General features: G+C 37.1%; 1 protein-coding gene across 1 annotated transcript in view; it reads left to right on the top strand.

The window, feature by feature from the left end:
- Positions 1-503: 503 nt before the first annotated feature.
- LOC131696227 (cGMP-dependent protein kinase 1-like) overlaps positions 504-17,701 on the top strand; it is a 39,895-nt gene continuing 22,697 nt past the window's right edge. Inside the window, exon 1 of the mRNA XM_058984776.1 lies at positions 504-1,059. Coding sequence (XP_058840759.1) covers positions 976-1,059 — 84 coding nt within the window. The 5' untranslated portion in view covers positions 504-975. The remainder of the gene's footprint in view (positions 1,060-17,701) is intronic.

Here is a 17,701-nt window from a genome sequence, read left to right as displayed (position 1 = left end):
GAAGCAACTGAGTTGCGGCAATCGTGAAATCAAGTGATTCAAAGGAATGTACACGCTGACCATTGGTCATTCAATAATTTTGAAATGTGACATCAAACAACTGTTCGAAATGTACTTACAGGCATAATCAAAGTAAAATCATCAAAAGCACCCAGCACCAGCCTTATCCCGTGCCGCAGTCAACCCAGAGTACTAATAAATGAAAAACCGCGGAGGAATTCAATTAGGCAAAGTGTCTACTCGACCCGGACTCCTCCGGAGGTATAGCTGTTTAGCGGGACCTACCAATTTTCAATCATAGCTAGTAGCATCAACAGCGGACCATTGGCGTACGGTCGGACGTACGCGGACAATCGCTGCTTCGGGCTGATGTCGTCTGGGAGCTTACAGCTCAGTGTCTTTGGCCGCACTTCAGTGCTACCATCCCGCAGTTGCTTATCAGAGCGTGAAAACGTCGTTCGTTCTGCTAAAACAACTGATAACGAGCTTGGTGTTGACCAGGAAAGAGCAAAGATTCCCGCACCTAGCTGATAGGGCGTATATGTGCCACCTGCGCTAAGGTGGACAGTTGCCCTCGAGGTATCGCGCTGCTTAAACGTGGAAGAAGCGTCTTAAGAAACGTGCCCGGTTTGGCCGATAAAAGTGGTGATATTTTTTTCGGCATTTTTCTTCTCGAAAAGTGCCACAGTGAATAATTAATTGGGTCTGAAAGCAAGAAGAAAAATTGTTAATTACGGTCATCCGGTGTAATATAAAAACCGAAAATGTGACGGATCGGATGATATCAGTGTGCAGTTGAAAAAATATACAACGTGGGGAGGATTCACCTCCGACTGCGAAACAGAAGCCTAGCTCGTGGAGCAAACATATTAAAATTTATGAATAAACCGGCAAACTTATTCGTTGGTGAATAAATAAAACCAATCTTCTACTGAAACGCACCGGTATCGCACGGAAGCGATAGCACCTTCATTGATGGCGTGCTTCGCGAAATTTTTCTCCAGGAAACATGGTTCATTTAACCTGCCAGACGTTGGTGCGGCCGACGGTGGAATTGTGGTAAGTAGCGAATAATGAGTTTATGAGATTACTCCTTTTGTCAGTGCAAGTAGGGGTGATGATGGTCGTATGTGCTTGGAGGATTGTTGTGGAGGAGGATGTTGACTGAGTAAGTCAATTTGGCGATAACTGTGCATGACGAATCGTATTTTTCTTTAGAAGGGTAGCTATCGAAGTGCTGATTTGATGGAACGTTTTTGATTCACGTTCCGAATTCGATGGTTATAAAAGGTATCTTTGATGCTGTCACCAACATAGTTGCATTTAAAGACACTTTATACACAGAATAGCGAAGTGTCAAAAATTGCAGTCAAACGAGCATGGCGGTTTTGAGAGGGGAAGTATAGGAGGGAGCCCACACAAAGCTTATGGGATCTTCCGCGAAGCCAGTTTACATTCATGGTTGCTAGTATTGCAGTTTTTGTTTCCGCAAGTCTGTGTATAAAGTATCTGTAGTTGCATTGTTCTTGAAATATCACGTTGAAAACAAAATATTCTGTCAGGTTTTAACAGAATGTCAATAAATAAAATCTCATTTCAATTTAGTTTTAGATATACAGTTTGGAATTTTTCCTCTCATTTTTGTTGGCCGATTTAAGATATTATTGAATCTACTTTTTCACTTTTTCTTTTTCACAGCACTGCACTGTGATTTACAGGGGTGTTCTAATCAACTGAAACAAAAAAAAGGATGCATAGATTTCCCATACGAAACAATGCATGTTGTAGCTCATTCGAAAATCATTGCCGTAAGCTCAAAGGCGTACTAACTGTTTTTAAACCGGAATAACTTTCAAACCGCCTAAAATATTTGGTAAGCTTTAACCAAACGATGCTGTCCTATATAGGGCTGTGTTCTGATCTCTGATACACGACAATGTTAAAAAACAATAAATTCAAGTTAAAAAAAATTAGTAAATTAGACAACATGGTGAATTATTTTTCATTCCAATATTTTCTTGCAGTAAAATAGCTTTTCTTCGTCATATCACTCGTTCCATTGCGTGTGAGAACAATTTTGTCAACTTGTAGCCGATACGTTTCTGAACTTAGAACTTTAACGTGTTGGATAGTTGATAGTTGGCCGATGACGTACAGCATTTTGTAGTGACATAATATTCAATGCACAAATGAAAATAAATTGGTATACATATGCATTGTTTCATTCAGTTTGAATACGCGCTCGTCGAGTTTGAGGTCGTTGAACCATCGGTTGTAACTAAATATTTCAATATGAATTCAAAATGAACTGTGAATGTCATTCTAATTAAACACGATACCTGTCGATGTGGGGAAGTATATTTATATTCATTTCAAGCGAATTTTCACAAGTTTAACCCTCCGGCAGCCGCGCTAGTGTACTGAGTCCACGCCGCTCTGAAAAGCTAGCGAAATGGTCTTAGAGCATTAGCCGCTGCTCGTTTAGTGGGCCATATGCGCGACTTCCGGAGGGTTAAAATAAATATCAATAGCGATCTTTAATTTGGAAAAAAAAATGTGTCAGTTTTTCACATGTATTGATAGTGAGTGTTCTTACGACTACAATAATATTATTTTTAAACCTTAGTTATTCTTTTCTGACTTTTAAATGTAAAAAACACTAAATTAAATTCAGCCAACAAACTGACAGTTGTACTTAATGACGCATGTGCAAATACCTCGTTCGCCTTATTGTTAACCGGGACAGTACCCCACACAGCATGATCTGGTACTTTTGCAATCCGCTAGTAGCTTGCAATCCCAAGTTTTATCTGCAAACTATGGCAGATCTGATAAGACAACCTATAAAGTCGCGCAAGTCGCATAGGTTTGGATGTGTTATTGTCCCAAAAGACAACACATTAACCCTTTCATGCCCAACTTTTTTCCAGTGCATGTAGGGTTTCAAAACTATTTTTCCTTGAAAACGGTGGGGTCAGGAAACACGAAAAGCCTATTGTTTCTATGGCAGTGCTAGAAGCTATTCAATTTACCTTGCTCAATACATTTCTCCTACAATAATTACAATAGTCCAATTACGTGGAAAAAGTAGCCAACGACAGTCTAAATTGATAAGTTTTATCAGTTTTCAATAATATGGCACCACAACAAAGATATATGAAAAAAATCATTTTCCGTCGTCTACGTAAACTGTCCCTGGCAGCACTGCTCCATCGGAATCCAATCAGACTAATTTCAATAACTTCAATTCTAGAGCTGATACTTGTAACCGTTAATACTCAAATCAAAGGCAATAATCACATTAATGAGCCTTACTTGTTTTGAGATCAAATCTCGCCATAATCAAAAGTTGTCCACAAACAACATGGGCATGAATAGGTTAAAATATTTTTTCAATAGTTTCGGGCTTAGAAATAGAAAAACGACTGAGATATAAACTCGCAGTAGTACTCTGCATCAGAAAATGCCGTAACCCGCACTTCCTATTATAAATAATGGTTGGATCACACACTGCGAATTAAAATTGCACACGTTTTTTCAGCGAGGCTTAAATAAAAAGGGAACAAAGGTCAAACAAAAAATTTAACTTTGACAGAATGTTCATTTTTTATTCACAAGTGCTATATTTCATATTTTTGTTTGCACTGTGGCAGACAGAGAATGTAGATATATTTCTGTAATGCATCAATGCAGATTGGAATATTTTATTTACTAACAAAATTTCTACGATTTTATTAATAAAATAATAGGTACATTAAAACAGAAATCAGAGTTATAACCATCCTAGAAATATATTTTCACGAACACCCTGTAACTATTTGTACCATTTATACGCAATTCCCCTACAAACAAACTTATAATCTTTACAACTGACAGAATCTTATATCTGTTTAATTATCTCTAATTAATTTTTTAATCTGACGGGTTAGTATTCCAAATTTATGCCGTATTATTTTCTGATTCGCGGCTCAAGGTATATTTTGGAAAAGTAGATAAGCAGAGTAGATATATGTACCGGTGGTTTAGAAGTGTTGAAGCATGTGCCTACAATCGAAAAAAAAATATATTGATCACCGTTGCGTTCGCGATCAATTTCAAAATAATTTGTATTTAGATGATTTTGCGTGAGTTTATGTTTATGTTTATTACCTTCACCAACAAGCCCCTTGGCCCCTTGGTTGCTTAAACTAATTACGTTTTAAAATTGCCAATATTTTCGCTTTTATCGCATTCCGCGTCCGGTTGAAGTCAAAGGCCGTCGCTACACTGTGAAAAATTCGCTGGAGTCCGGTAATAGCGCTCCGGCAACCATAATTGGTTCTCCAGAACGGAGCTTGCAGAAGAGAGTTATTGCGTAGAGCTCGAACGCGGGTTTGAAGATCCAGACGTCCGAGAATTGTAGGGCAATCCACTCTGGCAGAGAGTAAGTACGAGACGAACAGGGCTCGAGCACAGTCCCTTCGAATGCTGAGTGTATCGAGGTGTATTAGCTGGCAACGGTTTCCATAGCTCGGCAGCTGAAGTCTGTTTCGCCATGGAAGATGCCGAAGGGCGAAGCGTATGAACTGGCGTTGGACAGCCTCGATTCTGTTAATCCCGTTCTGGTAGTACGGATTCCAAACAGCAGAGCAATACTTTAACGTTGAGCGGACCAACGCGCACTAAAGCGATTTAAGACAGTACACGTCCCTGAAGTTTTTCGCTATTCGGAAGATGAACCCAAGCTGTCGTGATGCCTTATCCACGATGTATGAAGTATGTGGTTTGAACGTTAGTGCCGAATCCATGATGACTCCGAGATCCTTGATGTGAGAGTGTCTTGGAATGCTTGAGCCGAAGAAATAATAGTTAAACTGAGTCGGATGGCGCTTCCGCGTGAACGAAACGATTGAGCATTTGTTCGGGTTTAAAAACATTCTGTTTAGTTCACACCACGTACTAAACCTGTCCAGTTCCTTCTGAAGAAACTCGGCATCGGTTTCATCCCGCATTTGGTCGGCGTTAAGTCAGACCGGATTAAGTCGCAAAACATCAAAAAATTAGATAATGATAGCACTGGATAAAGAATTTAGTCAGCTACATTCGCCTTTTGCCAGATTTGATTGACAATAAACAAGAATTATGGCAAAATAAATCTCCAATCATAATGTAAAGTATGCGGCGATTCAAACTTTAAACTCGTTTTTCTCGAAATCAATATTTTGTCACTTAGTCCGGTCTGACTTAAAACCAACCATTTGTCGAAAAATTTTCATGTCGTCGGCGAAAGAAAGGCAGGGTCCTTGTAATGTGTTATTGAAGTCATTAAAGTGGAGGAGGAATATTACTGGACCAAGATGCCTTCCTTGTGGGATACCGGATGTAGCGAAGAATGGTGCAGATAGACAGTCCTTAATGCTGATTTGGAGTTGCCTTCCATCGAGGTAGGAACGGAACCAGCACAGAAGTTGTCCATGAATGCCGAGTTTGTCCAGCTTCGCTACTGTGATATCATGGTTGATTTTGTCGAAGGCCGCAGATAGATCCATGTAAATAGCATCGGTTTGCAATCCGTCGGCGAATCCATTCATTACATATGTTGTGAACGAGAGCAGGTTTGTTGTCGCTCGTTTAGGCATAAAACCGTGTTGGTCGTCTATAATGTAGTGTTTGCAGTGAAAGAAAATAGGGACTAAAACAACCAGCTCGAATAGTTTCGATACGGCACTTAAACACGAGATTCCACGATAGTTATCAATGCTCGATTTGTTTCCTTTTTTATGAACTGGAAAGATGTGTGCTGCTTTCCAGCAGGAAGGGAATGTTCCAGTAGTGAGTGATTGATCGAAGGCTCGCCGAAGTGGTTCAAGAAGCCCGCTGATGACCCGGGGAACAAGATGCTTTCAGTTTGGCATTTGCTGCAAGAATGGCACCATTATCGACACAAATTCGGTTAATGATTCGTCCTAGAGAAGGAGTTAAATTGGCGGCGGCAGCGACTTGTTGTGATGGAAAGCGCTCGTTGAAAAAAAAAAACGCTTGAAAATTTGTCGGAGAACTGTTGGCAAATTTCCTTAGTGTCGGTGCCCAAAACTCCATTAAACGACATACAAGATGGCAAACCGGATTCTTTTCGCTGCTCGTTAACATACTTCCAGAACGACTTGGGCTTGGATTTCAGTTGACTATCGACGTTTCGCTGGTGTCTAAAAAAGGCGCGTCTGCTTTGCTGTTTGTATTCGTGGTTGAGTTGAAAGTAGTGATTTCGTAATGCAAGTGTCTTATGCTTCGAGAATTTTTTAAATGCAGCTCGTTTGGCAGATTTTAATTGTCTAAGGACGGTTGATTGCCAGGGAGTATGTTGATCGGTACTAATTGTTCGTTTTGGCACATGGCGGTCGATAAGGTAGTTAAGAATACTAGAAAACGTCATCGCTGCTTCGTTCGCGTCATCATTGTTAATATTTTCGTCCCAGTTTATATCCAACAGCGTGCTAACGATGCTGTCGTAGTCAGCGTTTTTAAAATCGTAGACGATAGAGCTTGAGACGTCTTCAAAGTTCACTCCTAGGTTACCAGCGAACACAAGATGTAGTGGGGGGTGATAACGCACCTGCTTGACTAAAGGAGTCGGTGCAGTGCAGCAGTACGGAACGTAGTCCCGGGCACTTACAAAGTAGAGATCCAATGTACGTCCATTCTCGTTGATGACATTATTAATTTGCCGAAGAGTTGCGCTGCTCAGTAGCGTCTGGCTCAAATGGCACGTTCCCCATGTTGATCGGAGATTTGTGCCTTTATGCGCTGCTGCGTTCGAGCAACCTGATAGCTTTGCTTCATTTTTTATGTCAACAACCTGTATCATAGCTCTACAAACCTTACTAGTGAATGACGAGCGAACAATTTGTGAAGGGATTTTTCCAATGATTACGCCGAGAGCCTCGTTCACGTGAAATTACTTCAAGTTTGGTTTCTTTGTCTTGTCATGGTTCAACACGCAGAAGACTTTCACCCTCTCTCTCTCTCTCTCTCTCTCTCTCTCTCTCTCTCTCTCTCTCTCTCTCTCTCTCTCTCTCAAAAAATCATTCGAACAAAAAATATAGCTGAAATTCCACAGAGAATCAATGGAGGATAAGGATTGGGAGTGACAAATCATTGCTTAATTTATAGCGCCTGGAAACCACAAATTGATCAATATCGACGTGGATCGGGCTCGAACGTAGGTCGTAGCAGGAAAGATAAGGAATGTTAGTCTTATGCTTGCTGTCAATACTGCGCACTTCATTAGTGTCACAGGAAGAGGAAACTTGTTAATAAATTTTGTTACGCAATTTGATTACGATGCCAGAACAATTTTCAGATTCTCTAGTGCTATTATTCTGACTACTAGGCAAAGATATACGCATCTTTATTACGAGTAAATAAGAAGAATGATAGGGAATGAATTTACTAATTGGATACAACATATTAACTGTAACGGTTGACACACGGTCTACATACTCAATTCATTTCAGCAATTTCCGAACAGCCGTGTAGTAAGCAAATTGAAAAGCTAATATCTCCGAAAGGTGATATTTGTTTACTGATTTTCAGCGAAGACTACATATTAAGAAACTGATATCTCTCACCTTCTCTTATCCAAACGAGAAGTGACATAGGTTACAGCACCTCTATTGTGTATAGGTAGGAAGCTTAATGTAAAAGTGTATATGTGTGTGTGCATCACTGTGGGAAGTATCACCTTTACCCGCAAGTGGCGTCGCTGTTACTGTCTCCAGATTCTGGACAGAGTTGCTACTTTTATTGATATTATTCGTTTTCAGGAAAATATTTTCCGAATATCAGCTATAAAACGTAATTTTTACTGTGAAACCAGCAAAACATTATTTGCTGAGATCTCAGCCGTTGAGTGCACGGCGAAAAATCTAAAATAACTGAATTTCAACAGAGAAAAATAAGTATGTGTAGGCTGGTTTATCAGCCGACAAATAACGGTGGTATCAATCTTCTATGTAGTAGACACTAGCCCCTCTAAAATATGTGTCCTATCGGTCATTTTGTAGAACTAGTCAAAATCAGTCCTGGCAAATTATAATCTGGGATGATCTTTAAACGATTGGGTCAATAATTCCGTATCATATCAGATAAGAAGTCCCAAGGCCATTTACAACCTACCAACGCCGTCAATAACCATGAGTTATCTTCGTTAGTAAAGAAATTACTCATGTCGTCAAGAAAACATTCTCTGCATTCTTTTAAAGATAATAATAATCAATCCATTTCCCAGAACACTTGAAAATATTTTGATTATGAAATATGATTCAACAATGTTGCTGTGTTAATGTGTGTATTTATTTAGTTTCGTAACTTTTTATTTCGTAGAATACAATGAAATTGTAATGTTTTCCAGTTTTGGAAGTATGTGGTACTTGAGGTTTGCTGTGAAATTTAGACTTTTCCCAAGTCAGATGCAAACAGAGTGATAACCTGTGCCGCAATTTGCTTTGATGTGCCATGGTGTTCAGCAAAACAAAAAACACGGGTTGTTATGATTATTCAACTGCACTTTGTTGGCTGTTTTTGAATTAACATAAGTGTGCCTCAATGTTCCACACATTGTGATAACGTGTGTAATGATTGTGTATTACTGTGGATCGTATTCTTATATCGTGTTCTCGTAGTTGATATAGTTGATAGCATGGCACATTGTTCTAAGCGATCCTTGGCTTTTCCTATAAAGTTTCAGGCGATGGATCATGAAATTTCTTCTTAAGCGGTAACATGTTTACTGGTTGCATTCCAATTTTCATGTGGCGTGAGATGCTATGTTTACTTATGACCTGTGGAAAAATTATCGAGCATTCGACGGTGTCAAGATATTCAAAAATTCAGCAGAAGCAACTAGGAAGAACTAAGAAAATCTTACTTCACCACAAAACGCCAAAAATCTTTGGATAAGATCTATTTACAGCCACGAAAAATGGTCATTTTCGGAAAAAATGCGACAGTAAAGCGGTCATTTGTGTTTATTAAGGTACATATCTAAACTTTACTTCTTGATTTAGAACACGAAAGGTGCGACGAAGGGCACCGACGCACCGCACGAGAGGCGCGACTCCTTACGGGTACTCCGAAATCATTCTCAGTGCGACTAGGATAGTATACCTGTTGATTAAAGAAAGTTAAGAAAAATTGATTTTTTGAAAGTAGTTTATAGAATGCGATCCCCTTAAATTCCTGATTTGGCGTACATTCAATATTGTATTTTGTATCGAGGGGATTTGAATTTTTGAAATTTTATATATCTATTGCAGATCTTTTTCTTGAGTGAGTATTTTTTGAATATTTTCATGACATTTTCATGCTAGATTTCCAAACAATTTTACTTTTTAAAGGAACCATGTAGGTGCCAATTTTTTTAAAATATTCATCTATAAGCAAGACTACCATAAAAAACAATTTAAAAGCAGGGATCTTTGAAAAAAAAATGTATAAAGTAATATTGGATGCGTTCTTACAGAGGAAAATCATAAAAATTTCAAAAATTAAGGCAGTTTTGTTTGATGTAAACTACGATTATTATTATAAATTATAAATCGATAAAAATATCAATAATAATTAAATTATCGTACCAGATAAGACATTCCCGATTACCTAACCTCTTTGTACACACGAGTTATCCGTTTACCAATATTAGTCATAGGGTCGACAAAACATTTTATAGATTCTTTTCAATAGATAATAGTCTAGACATATAAATGTACTCGCATGGGCAGTGCAAAGCGAAATAATAGACATTTGTTGTTTTTTTTTATCCTGCTTGTTTCGCAATCAAAATTGATTAACAATGTTTTGTGTAACTTACGCGCCCCTGTTATTGCCGTGGTGTTTTGCTTGTCGTCTCGATTGAATGTCACTGTATCCTTGTACGTTGGCAGCCCGGATCGTTTTGGTCTCTTTGTACTGTCACCCTTCTTCCGGTTACAGAAGAATTTAGATTTCGGTGTTCTCCTGCTCCTGAATTGCTAGCAGTCGTCAGTCGTTCCAGCTTAATTTGAACTTCTTTTCTTGTGGGACAACACGCAGGACTAGAAGTTTACTCAGAAACACGAATAATGTTTTCGTTTTTTGGAGCTAGTGCAAATCAAGCGCTAGCTTAGTTTTGTCACTAAGTTAGAGTCGGATTGTGATGATACAAAGTCGAAACGCAACATCCAAAACTAAATTAGCAACTTCACTAGAAGTCGGGTCAAAAATTTCGAATCGCTTATCAACGATGTTTTCGTCAACGTTACATACGCGCTTGTCTTGCCGAACTTAGTTAGCTTTACATCGTTTTGCATAGAACAAAATATCCGAAAAACTCCATCTATTCACGAGATACTGCTAGCAAAACTAGAAAAACTAGGCTATACCACGAGATTTTGCCACTGATTTCGATCTTATCTTATACACCGCGAGATTGTGCAAATTGGTGACAAAGTGTATGAATCCTTTTGTAATGATTCCGGAGTTCCTCAAGGTAGTATACCAGATCCGCGACTATTTTCATTGTTCGTGAATGATGCGGTCTTTTTCAAAGGAATATGTTTATTAGACTGGTTGAATTTTGACTTGTTTTCAAACCAACACCACCAATAAGGAATCAAATATCGCTGAAGAAGGATTAACAATAGCGACCCGTAAGCACAAACAACAAATAAGAACATCCTACCGTGAGAAACATGAATGCAGTACCGATGACGACATGGACATAAACGAAAACACGAGAGAAGACGGACCGAATGACCCTCAAAGTGCGGCAGACAACGCACCTAATATTTCACCACCAAGGAAGAGGATCTCAACACGCAGCAGTAAGATGCGTCAACAAGACCCGACGAACAGGCTCTAACGATATTTTTTTCTATTTTTACATATTGTAAAAACACGGAAGATCCACGGCTCAGTTGTGCTAACGCATTGAACCGTGTCAAATATATTCGAAATAAAAAAAATTGTGCCATTCCCATTTACACCTTAAATTATGATTCGATAGTCGAACTGAAAAGGAGCCAAAGGGACGCAAAACTGAGACTCTGCCAAGAGCGCTCGAAGATCACGCTACGCGCCCATCGTGCAGTTTTGCACGGCCAAATCAATCAACAAAAACGAATAACGAATCTCTTTCTTAAATACCAAATGTATCAATATATCAAACTTTTTTTCTTGCCCTGTATTCCGAACACACGGGACATAAATCAAATACAAAACGCATAACACAAAACAATGACTGACGTAAGCCGAGTGCGGCACTACGTTGTAATCCATCAAAGTAAACGGAAAAAAACACGCATAATCCGATAAAAACCGCATCGTCGAAGAGACAACTAGGAAGCACGCGCACTTTGAAATTTATTTATCCATCATTATCAATTGATAATCGCTCGTTTTGTTACGTCGACAAGCGCACGCTCTACTATGCGTATGTATCTCTTTACCGCCGCTAACTGGCTGTGGTTGTGATACACACCCGTACCGATAGGCTCACGTTGTTCTATTCTACACGGTTCGCAGAATGTGGGTGCCCAATTTTGGTGTCTTTTTTTGCCGGTTGGGGGCGCCACTGACTGCAGGTAGGCTGTGTGATTTTGTGTGTTCCACCCAGTGAGTGGTACATGCATACGGCAGTTCATTATCGAATGTTTTGGGTGTACCTATCAGCCTGGTCTTATCAGCGATGATGTGGTCTTTCAGATAGTGCCCCGTTGTTCGACGCTTATTAGCAGGGTTTGATTTGTTTACCTAACACTTTGGAGCCTTGGCCGATTGTGATTGAATTCCATTGGTGCGGTTTTGTAATGCTTTAGTACCTATCTGGGTCAGAATGGATATTGGAAGATGTGTTTGAATGACTGAATCTGACAGCAAATTTATAACGTTGCATGTTCGAGTATTTTTTAAATGATGCCAAGGTGAAGTCGCATTATAAGCAGTGACATTGTCTTATCATTTGTGTTTAGTGTGGGGGATTTAGTATAGAAAACTGTAATGTTGAGCTCATGGATGCAAAAGCAGAAGCAAAAGAGCTGTGAATATTCGAGTTTATTCTGAATTTGCCACATTTATTAATCATTTAAAAAATTTTTAAATTTCCCGACCAAGCTGTCGCAAAATTCACAAATCGATTTACTCAATTTATCTCCTTTGTTTACGAGAAAGATTCATCCGAAAATCTTTTAAATTGTGGTCGACCACTAAACTTTACACGTTTGACAGTCGTAGACTAAACATTTTCCGGTCAATTAAATTATTTCACCTGAAGATAAATTTTTTGAAGGGCGTAAAAGTTTTTACATTCAGCTTTTTCTAAAAAAAATCTGTTTTAATCCACCCCGTGGTGCAATTGTGTTGAAAATTTCTCACTTATAGGGGGATTAATATATGAACACACAATATCAAAAGAAAGAACATATAACATCCAATAAATTCTCCGAAGGTGCTATTGACTGAGCCCAAAACGGCTTAATAGTCAATTGCATGTTTTTGGTCTTATTTCTAGATATTGGAAAACGTTTATAATTCGACGTCCGTATTCAATGTTAAATATATCTTTTGATAACAGTTCGATTTCAACAAACTATAACTCGCTCGAAAGGTATTCTTATAAGGTGTCGGAAGCAGAGCTGCAATTTTTCAACAGGTTGATTTGAACATGAAGGAGGAACAAATCTCAAATCATGCCCTACTATGTTCAATTTGTATTTTTTTGTTTGCATCATTCATTCAAACAGGCGAGCTGCTCAATAATTCATTCTCAATTTCATTGACCCTGTGAATATCTCGCCACTGGGGTATTGACTAGGATTTTCAAGCAAAACTACTCTGACCTTAATTATTACTGTTAGTTTAAGCTTGAAAACGCAAAACATAGGGTGATGAGCCTATTAGCACCATGTTTCTATTATCACCCTACCCATTTGAAGCCGTTGGTTAGAGCAGTGTCTGCCATCTTTGTTCAACGCATTGAGTCAAATGGTAGCGCAACAATAGGGGCACTCGATTCAAGTTTTCATTGTGCCCAAACACGAGAATTTTACTGTTTTCAACGCATTTGTGTTATTATATTGGTTCTTAACAACGAAGCAAAGCGGTTCATGGTAATTTTTACGCATTCCATTGATTGTATGGCAAGAAATTACCGAATTAGTGAGGCACCTTGCTTAGTATGGTGAAAATAGGCTCATCACCCTATCAATATTTAATCTAAACTGGCCTCTACAGAGTAGATGACAACTTTGGTTGGTGAATGAAAAAGCATCAATTTGAAATGAAGACGCACAGTTTAGCCATGAACATCCCGCCAACTTGAAAGTGGATGATTAAGGGAGGCTTTGAATTTGAATCAGGGTTGGGGTGAATTGAACTGATTGAAAATGAAATTTTTCAAATTTTTCCAAAGTAAGAAAAACAAGATGAAGCCTTCGGAAATGCTAAAGAATTTGTTTTCGCGAACATCTTTACTGAAGACCAAATGACCTCTTAAAAACTTTTTTAGCATTGCCTTTTAAATATCATAGATATATTTTCAGCATATTTCAAGAAATTATTTGTCTTGTCAAGATACGCATCTTTCCAGAGAAGACCATTGGTGTATCTCTAGCGAGTTTAAAGATATTGGGTAGTTTTTTTTCAAATTACACATTTTGATCAAATTGTTCACAACTCCCTACCGTCTCCTATTTGCAAGTAGGTTGATAAATATATCTCAATTTCAGGGGGATTAATCATGTAAATCAATTTTACCATTAACATGGCAATAATATATACCTACTGTTGTGTAATCAAATACGGTTTACTTTCAAAACTACTATAATCATGTTAATATTATTTAACCGTGAATGTGCATTATAAATGTACGCCATGTCGTGAAAATATAATTCTTTTAGCATACATCCAAATAAATACAAGTTTTGTTGGATGTTCTAAACGGTTTTCTCATTTTGCGTTTATTAATAGTTTCATTTGACATTAAAGGGAATAAGGATTTCTGTTTCTGCAATTTACCATCGTTAAGTGTGATAATAATAAATTATGACTAAGATTACGCCTCTAAAGTAGAATTCTCATTTTTTATTATTTTCTTCTTCATCCTCTACGAAAATGTTAATGCTTATCTATATTACATTATCTATATCTGCAATCTGCACCAGAACCAGCAACGTTTATATTTATCTGTGTATTACAGATTTTGATTTCAGGCGGTTCCATATCTGACAGAAGCTATTGGATGAAAACACATTTAATTATATTTTTTCGATGGCTAAGTAGACGGGCACAACTAGAATTAAATGGCTTCCCTAAGTATAGTGCAAAAGACGAATTTCGCGCCAAATCCTATTCAGAGTTGGCAGCACCCTCTCAGATTCTAATGAAACTTTCTGTACTTTGTCACAAAAAGCCACTTTGCAAATTTTGTTTTTCCAAAAATGATCTAGACTGTCTTTTGAAAAGGGCTAAACTTTTTTAACCATTTTTTTTCAATGCTATAGTCTAAAAATGACATATCCTACAAAAAATGTTGTAGGAGTGGTTTTCACAAAATTAGTCAAATTTTCGAAAAAAAATATTGAAAAAAATCTTCATTTACTCCTACACTGAAAAAAATCGATTTAAAAAAATTAAATTTGCCATTTAGATTTACAAAAAAAACATTTTTGATTTGGATGAAATTTTGTTCCAAGATAGATAATTATGTTCCCTACCTACCATCGCAAATTCAAGTTGGGCACTTTTAAGAAAACAAAGTTATTTAAAAAACTTTTCCTTATCCAAACTGATTTTTTTTCTTCAGTGTATTTTTATCGAAAACTAAACCAATGAAAGTCATAATTATCTGAAAATCCAATAAAACTCAGTTTGTGAGAAGATATTCTCTAATTTAGCAACTAAGCATATTTTATTAAGTGGTTAACTACTTTTTCATTTTTCATGAAATCGAAATTTTTTTTATTACTTTATCTGAAAGTACAACTGATTGAGAATATTTTCCCAAATTTTTATAAAGATCCGAGAAATAGATCGAAAGTTACAGCGCTTCCAAGCGCACTTCGTCTACCAAGAGCAGTGGTAATTTGAAATTTTAAACTCGATTATCTCGAAATGTCGTTTTACTAAAAATGGTTTTTACGTGATCACGATTGCCGAAAAACTACCCAATCAATTTTCTTAACTGTTTTTTTTTCAATTGATAGTAATTAATTTTTCTCATACTTTAACGATTCCTATTTTATTCATAAATTTTTGTTTCATGGATAAGAATTTTTTAAATAAAATTTTTAGAACTCAAAACAGCGATTTTTTTTACTAAAAACGTTCTTGAATGCAGGAAAAATTTATTATTTATTCAACTAATCGTTAAGGCACGAGGAATACTCATAAACTAATGGAATTTTTTGAGTTTTGGGATTTTAGATGATCTATTGGTCTCCAATCGATCACCGCAAACCTCTTAAATAAAAAAGGGCTTCGGGGAAAAAGCCATAACTCCGCCAATTATGTATTTATTTTTTTTTATAAACTTATGCTTGTTTATTTTACTGAAAAATGTGCTACCAAAATATTATAAGTTTGATGTAATGAAAACATTGCTTTATTCCTGTACGTAAATTCAAACTTTTTTGACATCCAAAAAAATCAGTTTAGACAAGGAAAAGTTTTTTCAAATAACTTTTTTCCTTGAAAATGCCCAACTTGAATTTTTGACGGTAGGTAGGGAACATAATTACCTATCTTCCAACAAATCCAAATCAAAAATGGTTTTTTTAATTATAAAATCAATTTTTTTTTTATAAAATCAATTTTTTTTTTCAGTGTGGGAGTCAATGAAGAATTTTTTCAATATTTTTATTTAAAAATTTGACAAATCTTGCGAAAATCACTCCTACAACATTTTTTTGTAGGATTTGTCATTTTTAGACTAAGTTCTCATGTACAGAAAGTTTCACTAAAATCTGAGAGGGTGCTGCCAACATTTGTTCGAGTTGGCGCGAAATTCATCAAACGACAAAAATTATATAAAGATGAACAGATATTTCACGGAAATGTTAGCTAAATAGCTAAATAATATTAAATAATAAACAAAATTGAAAAAAATGTTTAAAATTTTCTATAGTTACTATGCATTATATTCTAATTACTATAAAATGGTAAACACTAATGTTAATTTTAACTAGAAAGCAATTTTTAAATCGACCATGTATATGGTTATTCTGATCATTTGGAATATCTCATTACTGTTCTGTTCCGCTCACATTTAGCTATAAAGTTGATTTTTTCACATTATCTTGAGCGACTGTGTGTAATCTATTAATTCTAAGTTATTCTCACCCACTCACACGAGAAGCAGACTATCCGATGTCCAACTTTTCCTTAATAAGATGAGTTGCAAAATTCTCTGTCTCCACAAATACCGTGGGAAGGAAAATATCCGATAAAATTTTTCAGATTTTTTCCTTCTCACCGGAGAAAGTGATATTTTATTTTCGTGGAAATCAATAAAAGTGCCAAAATATACACTTCATTTCAAAGAAAACCGACAGAGAAGTGAAAAGCTAAACTTGTTTTGTCGTGTTTTGGAATAGAGCCAGCAACGCAGCGAGCGCAAAAAGGATACCATGAATCATGGTGTCCTTTTTGCGCTCGCTGCGTTGTTGGCTCTATTCCAAAACTAATTCTAAAACCGCCGGAGAATGAGCAAATGAGTTTATCATGGTCCATCATGGTTTCTCTTTCTCATTCAATGAGTTTCAACGTCGCAAATGCTTAGTGTGGAAGTTTACCGTGACTTATCTTTTTGTCGGTTCCGACAGCATGAAGTAACAAGTTACTTTACGCTTGTCCGGACATGCCGTAGACTCAGGTGATTCGCATTTCTAATGCCAAAAGACCCTGACTCCTACGGTAGCAGACAAAGGGTTAAGTCGCCGGTGAGCTCTAAGCTTGCATATATGATCCTTCCACGCTTTTCTAAACTTTCTCCCTTCAACACCTTGCTCTCCATTGAGTACTATGGCTCTAAATATTGAAAAATATACTTCACCTTCCAGTCCCTTGCTAATTAAATGTCGTAAAAACTGTTGACAAATTGACTCAATAGGTCGTTAACAAAATGGTTAACAAAAAATGGTAAAAATAGAACTAATAACAGGTGTTCAATTAAAATGAGAGTTTTTCAGTCATGTAGTTGAAAAACAAAAAAAAAATTCTTCATGCAATTTTTCATTAAAAACATTATGTTTATTCTGTATCGATTTTGTTGGCTATTTTCGGCAAATTTGAGACTAAGAGAAACGAAAGCAATGAAATTGAAAGACGGATAGGTATTCTAGAGCGAATCAGTTATAAACTTAGAACGGAAAACTAGGACTAGGCAGGCTCATATGGACATGATCGAAAGGAAATGTCCTAGTTTTCCGTTCTAAGTTTATAACTGATTCGCTCTAGAATACCTATCCGTCTTTCAATTTCATTGCTTTCCTTTCTCTTAGTCTCAAATTTGCCGAAAATAGCCAACAAAATCGATACAGTATAACCTTGCAGCAATTAAAACATAGTAACATATAATGTTTATTCTTCAAAATAACGTCAATGAATATTGGAGAAGGGGCCCTGGTCAGCCGTACGACGCAACTTAGTCGCGATGCTCTCACAAGAGCACTAGACGGCATTGACGTCCTTCTTC

This window comes from Topomyia yanbarensis, unplaced genomic scaffold, assembly GCF_030247195.1.
Source record: "Topomyia yanbarensis strain Yona2022 unplaced genomic scaffold, ASM3024719v1 HiC_scaffold_96, whole genome shotgun sequence".
NCBI classification, from domain to species: domain Eukaryota; kingdom Metazoa; phylum Arthropoda; class Insecta; order Diptera; family Culicidae; genus Topomyia; species Topomyia yanbarensis.
The sequence above is the reverse complement of the archived record's forward strand: the minus strand, read 5'-3'. Positions and strand labels throughout refer to the sequence as shown.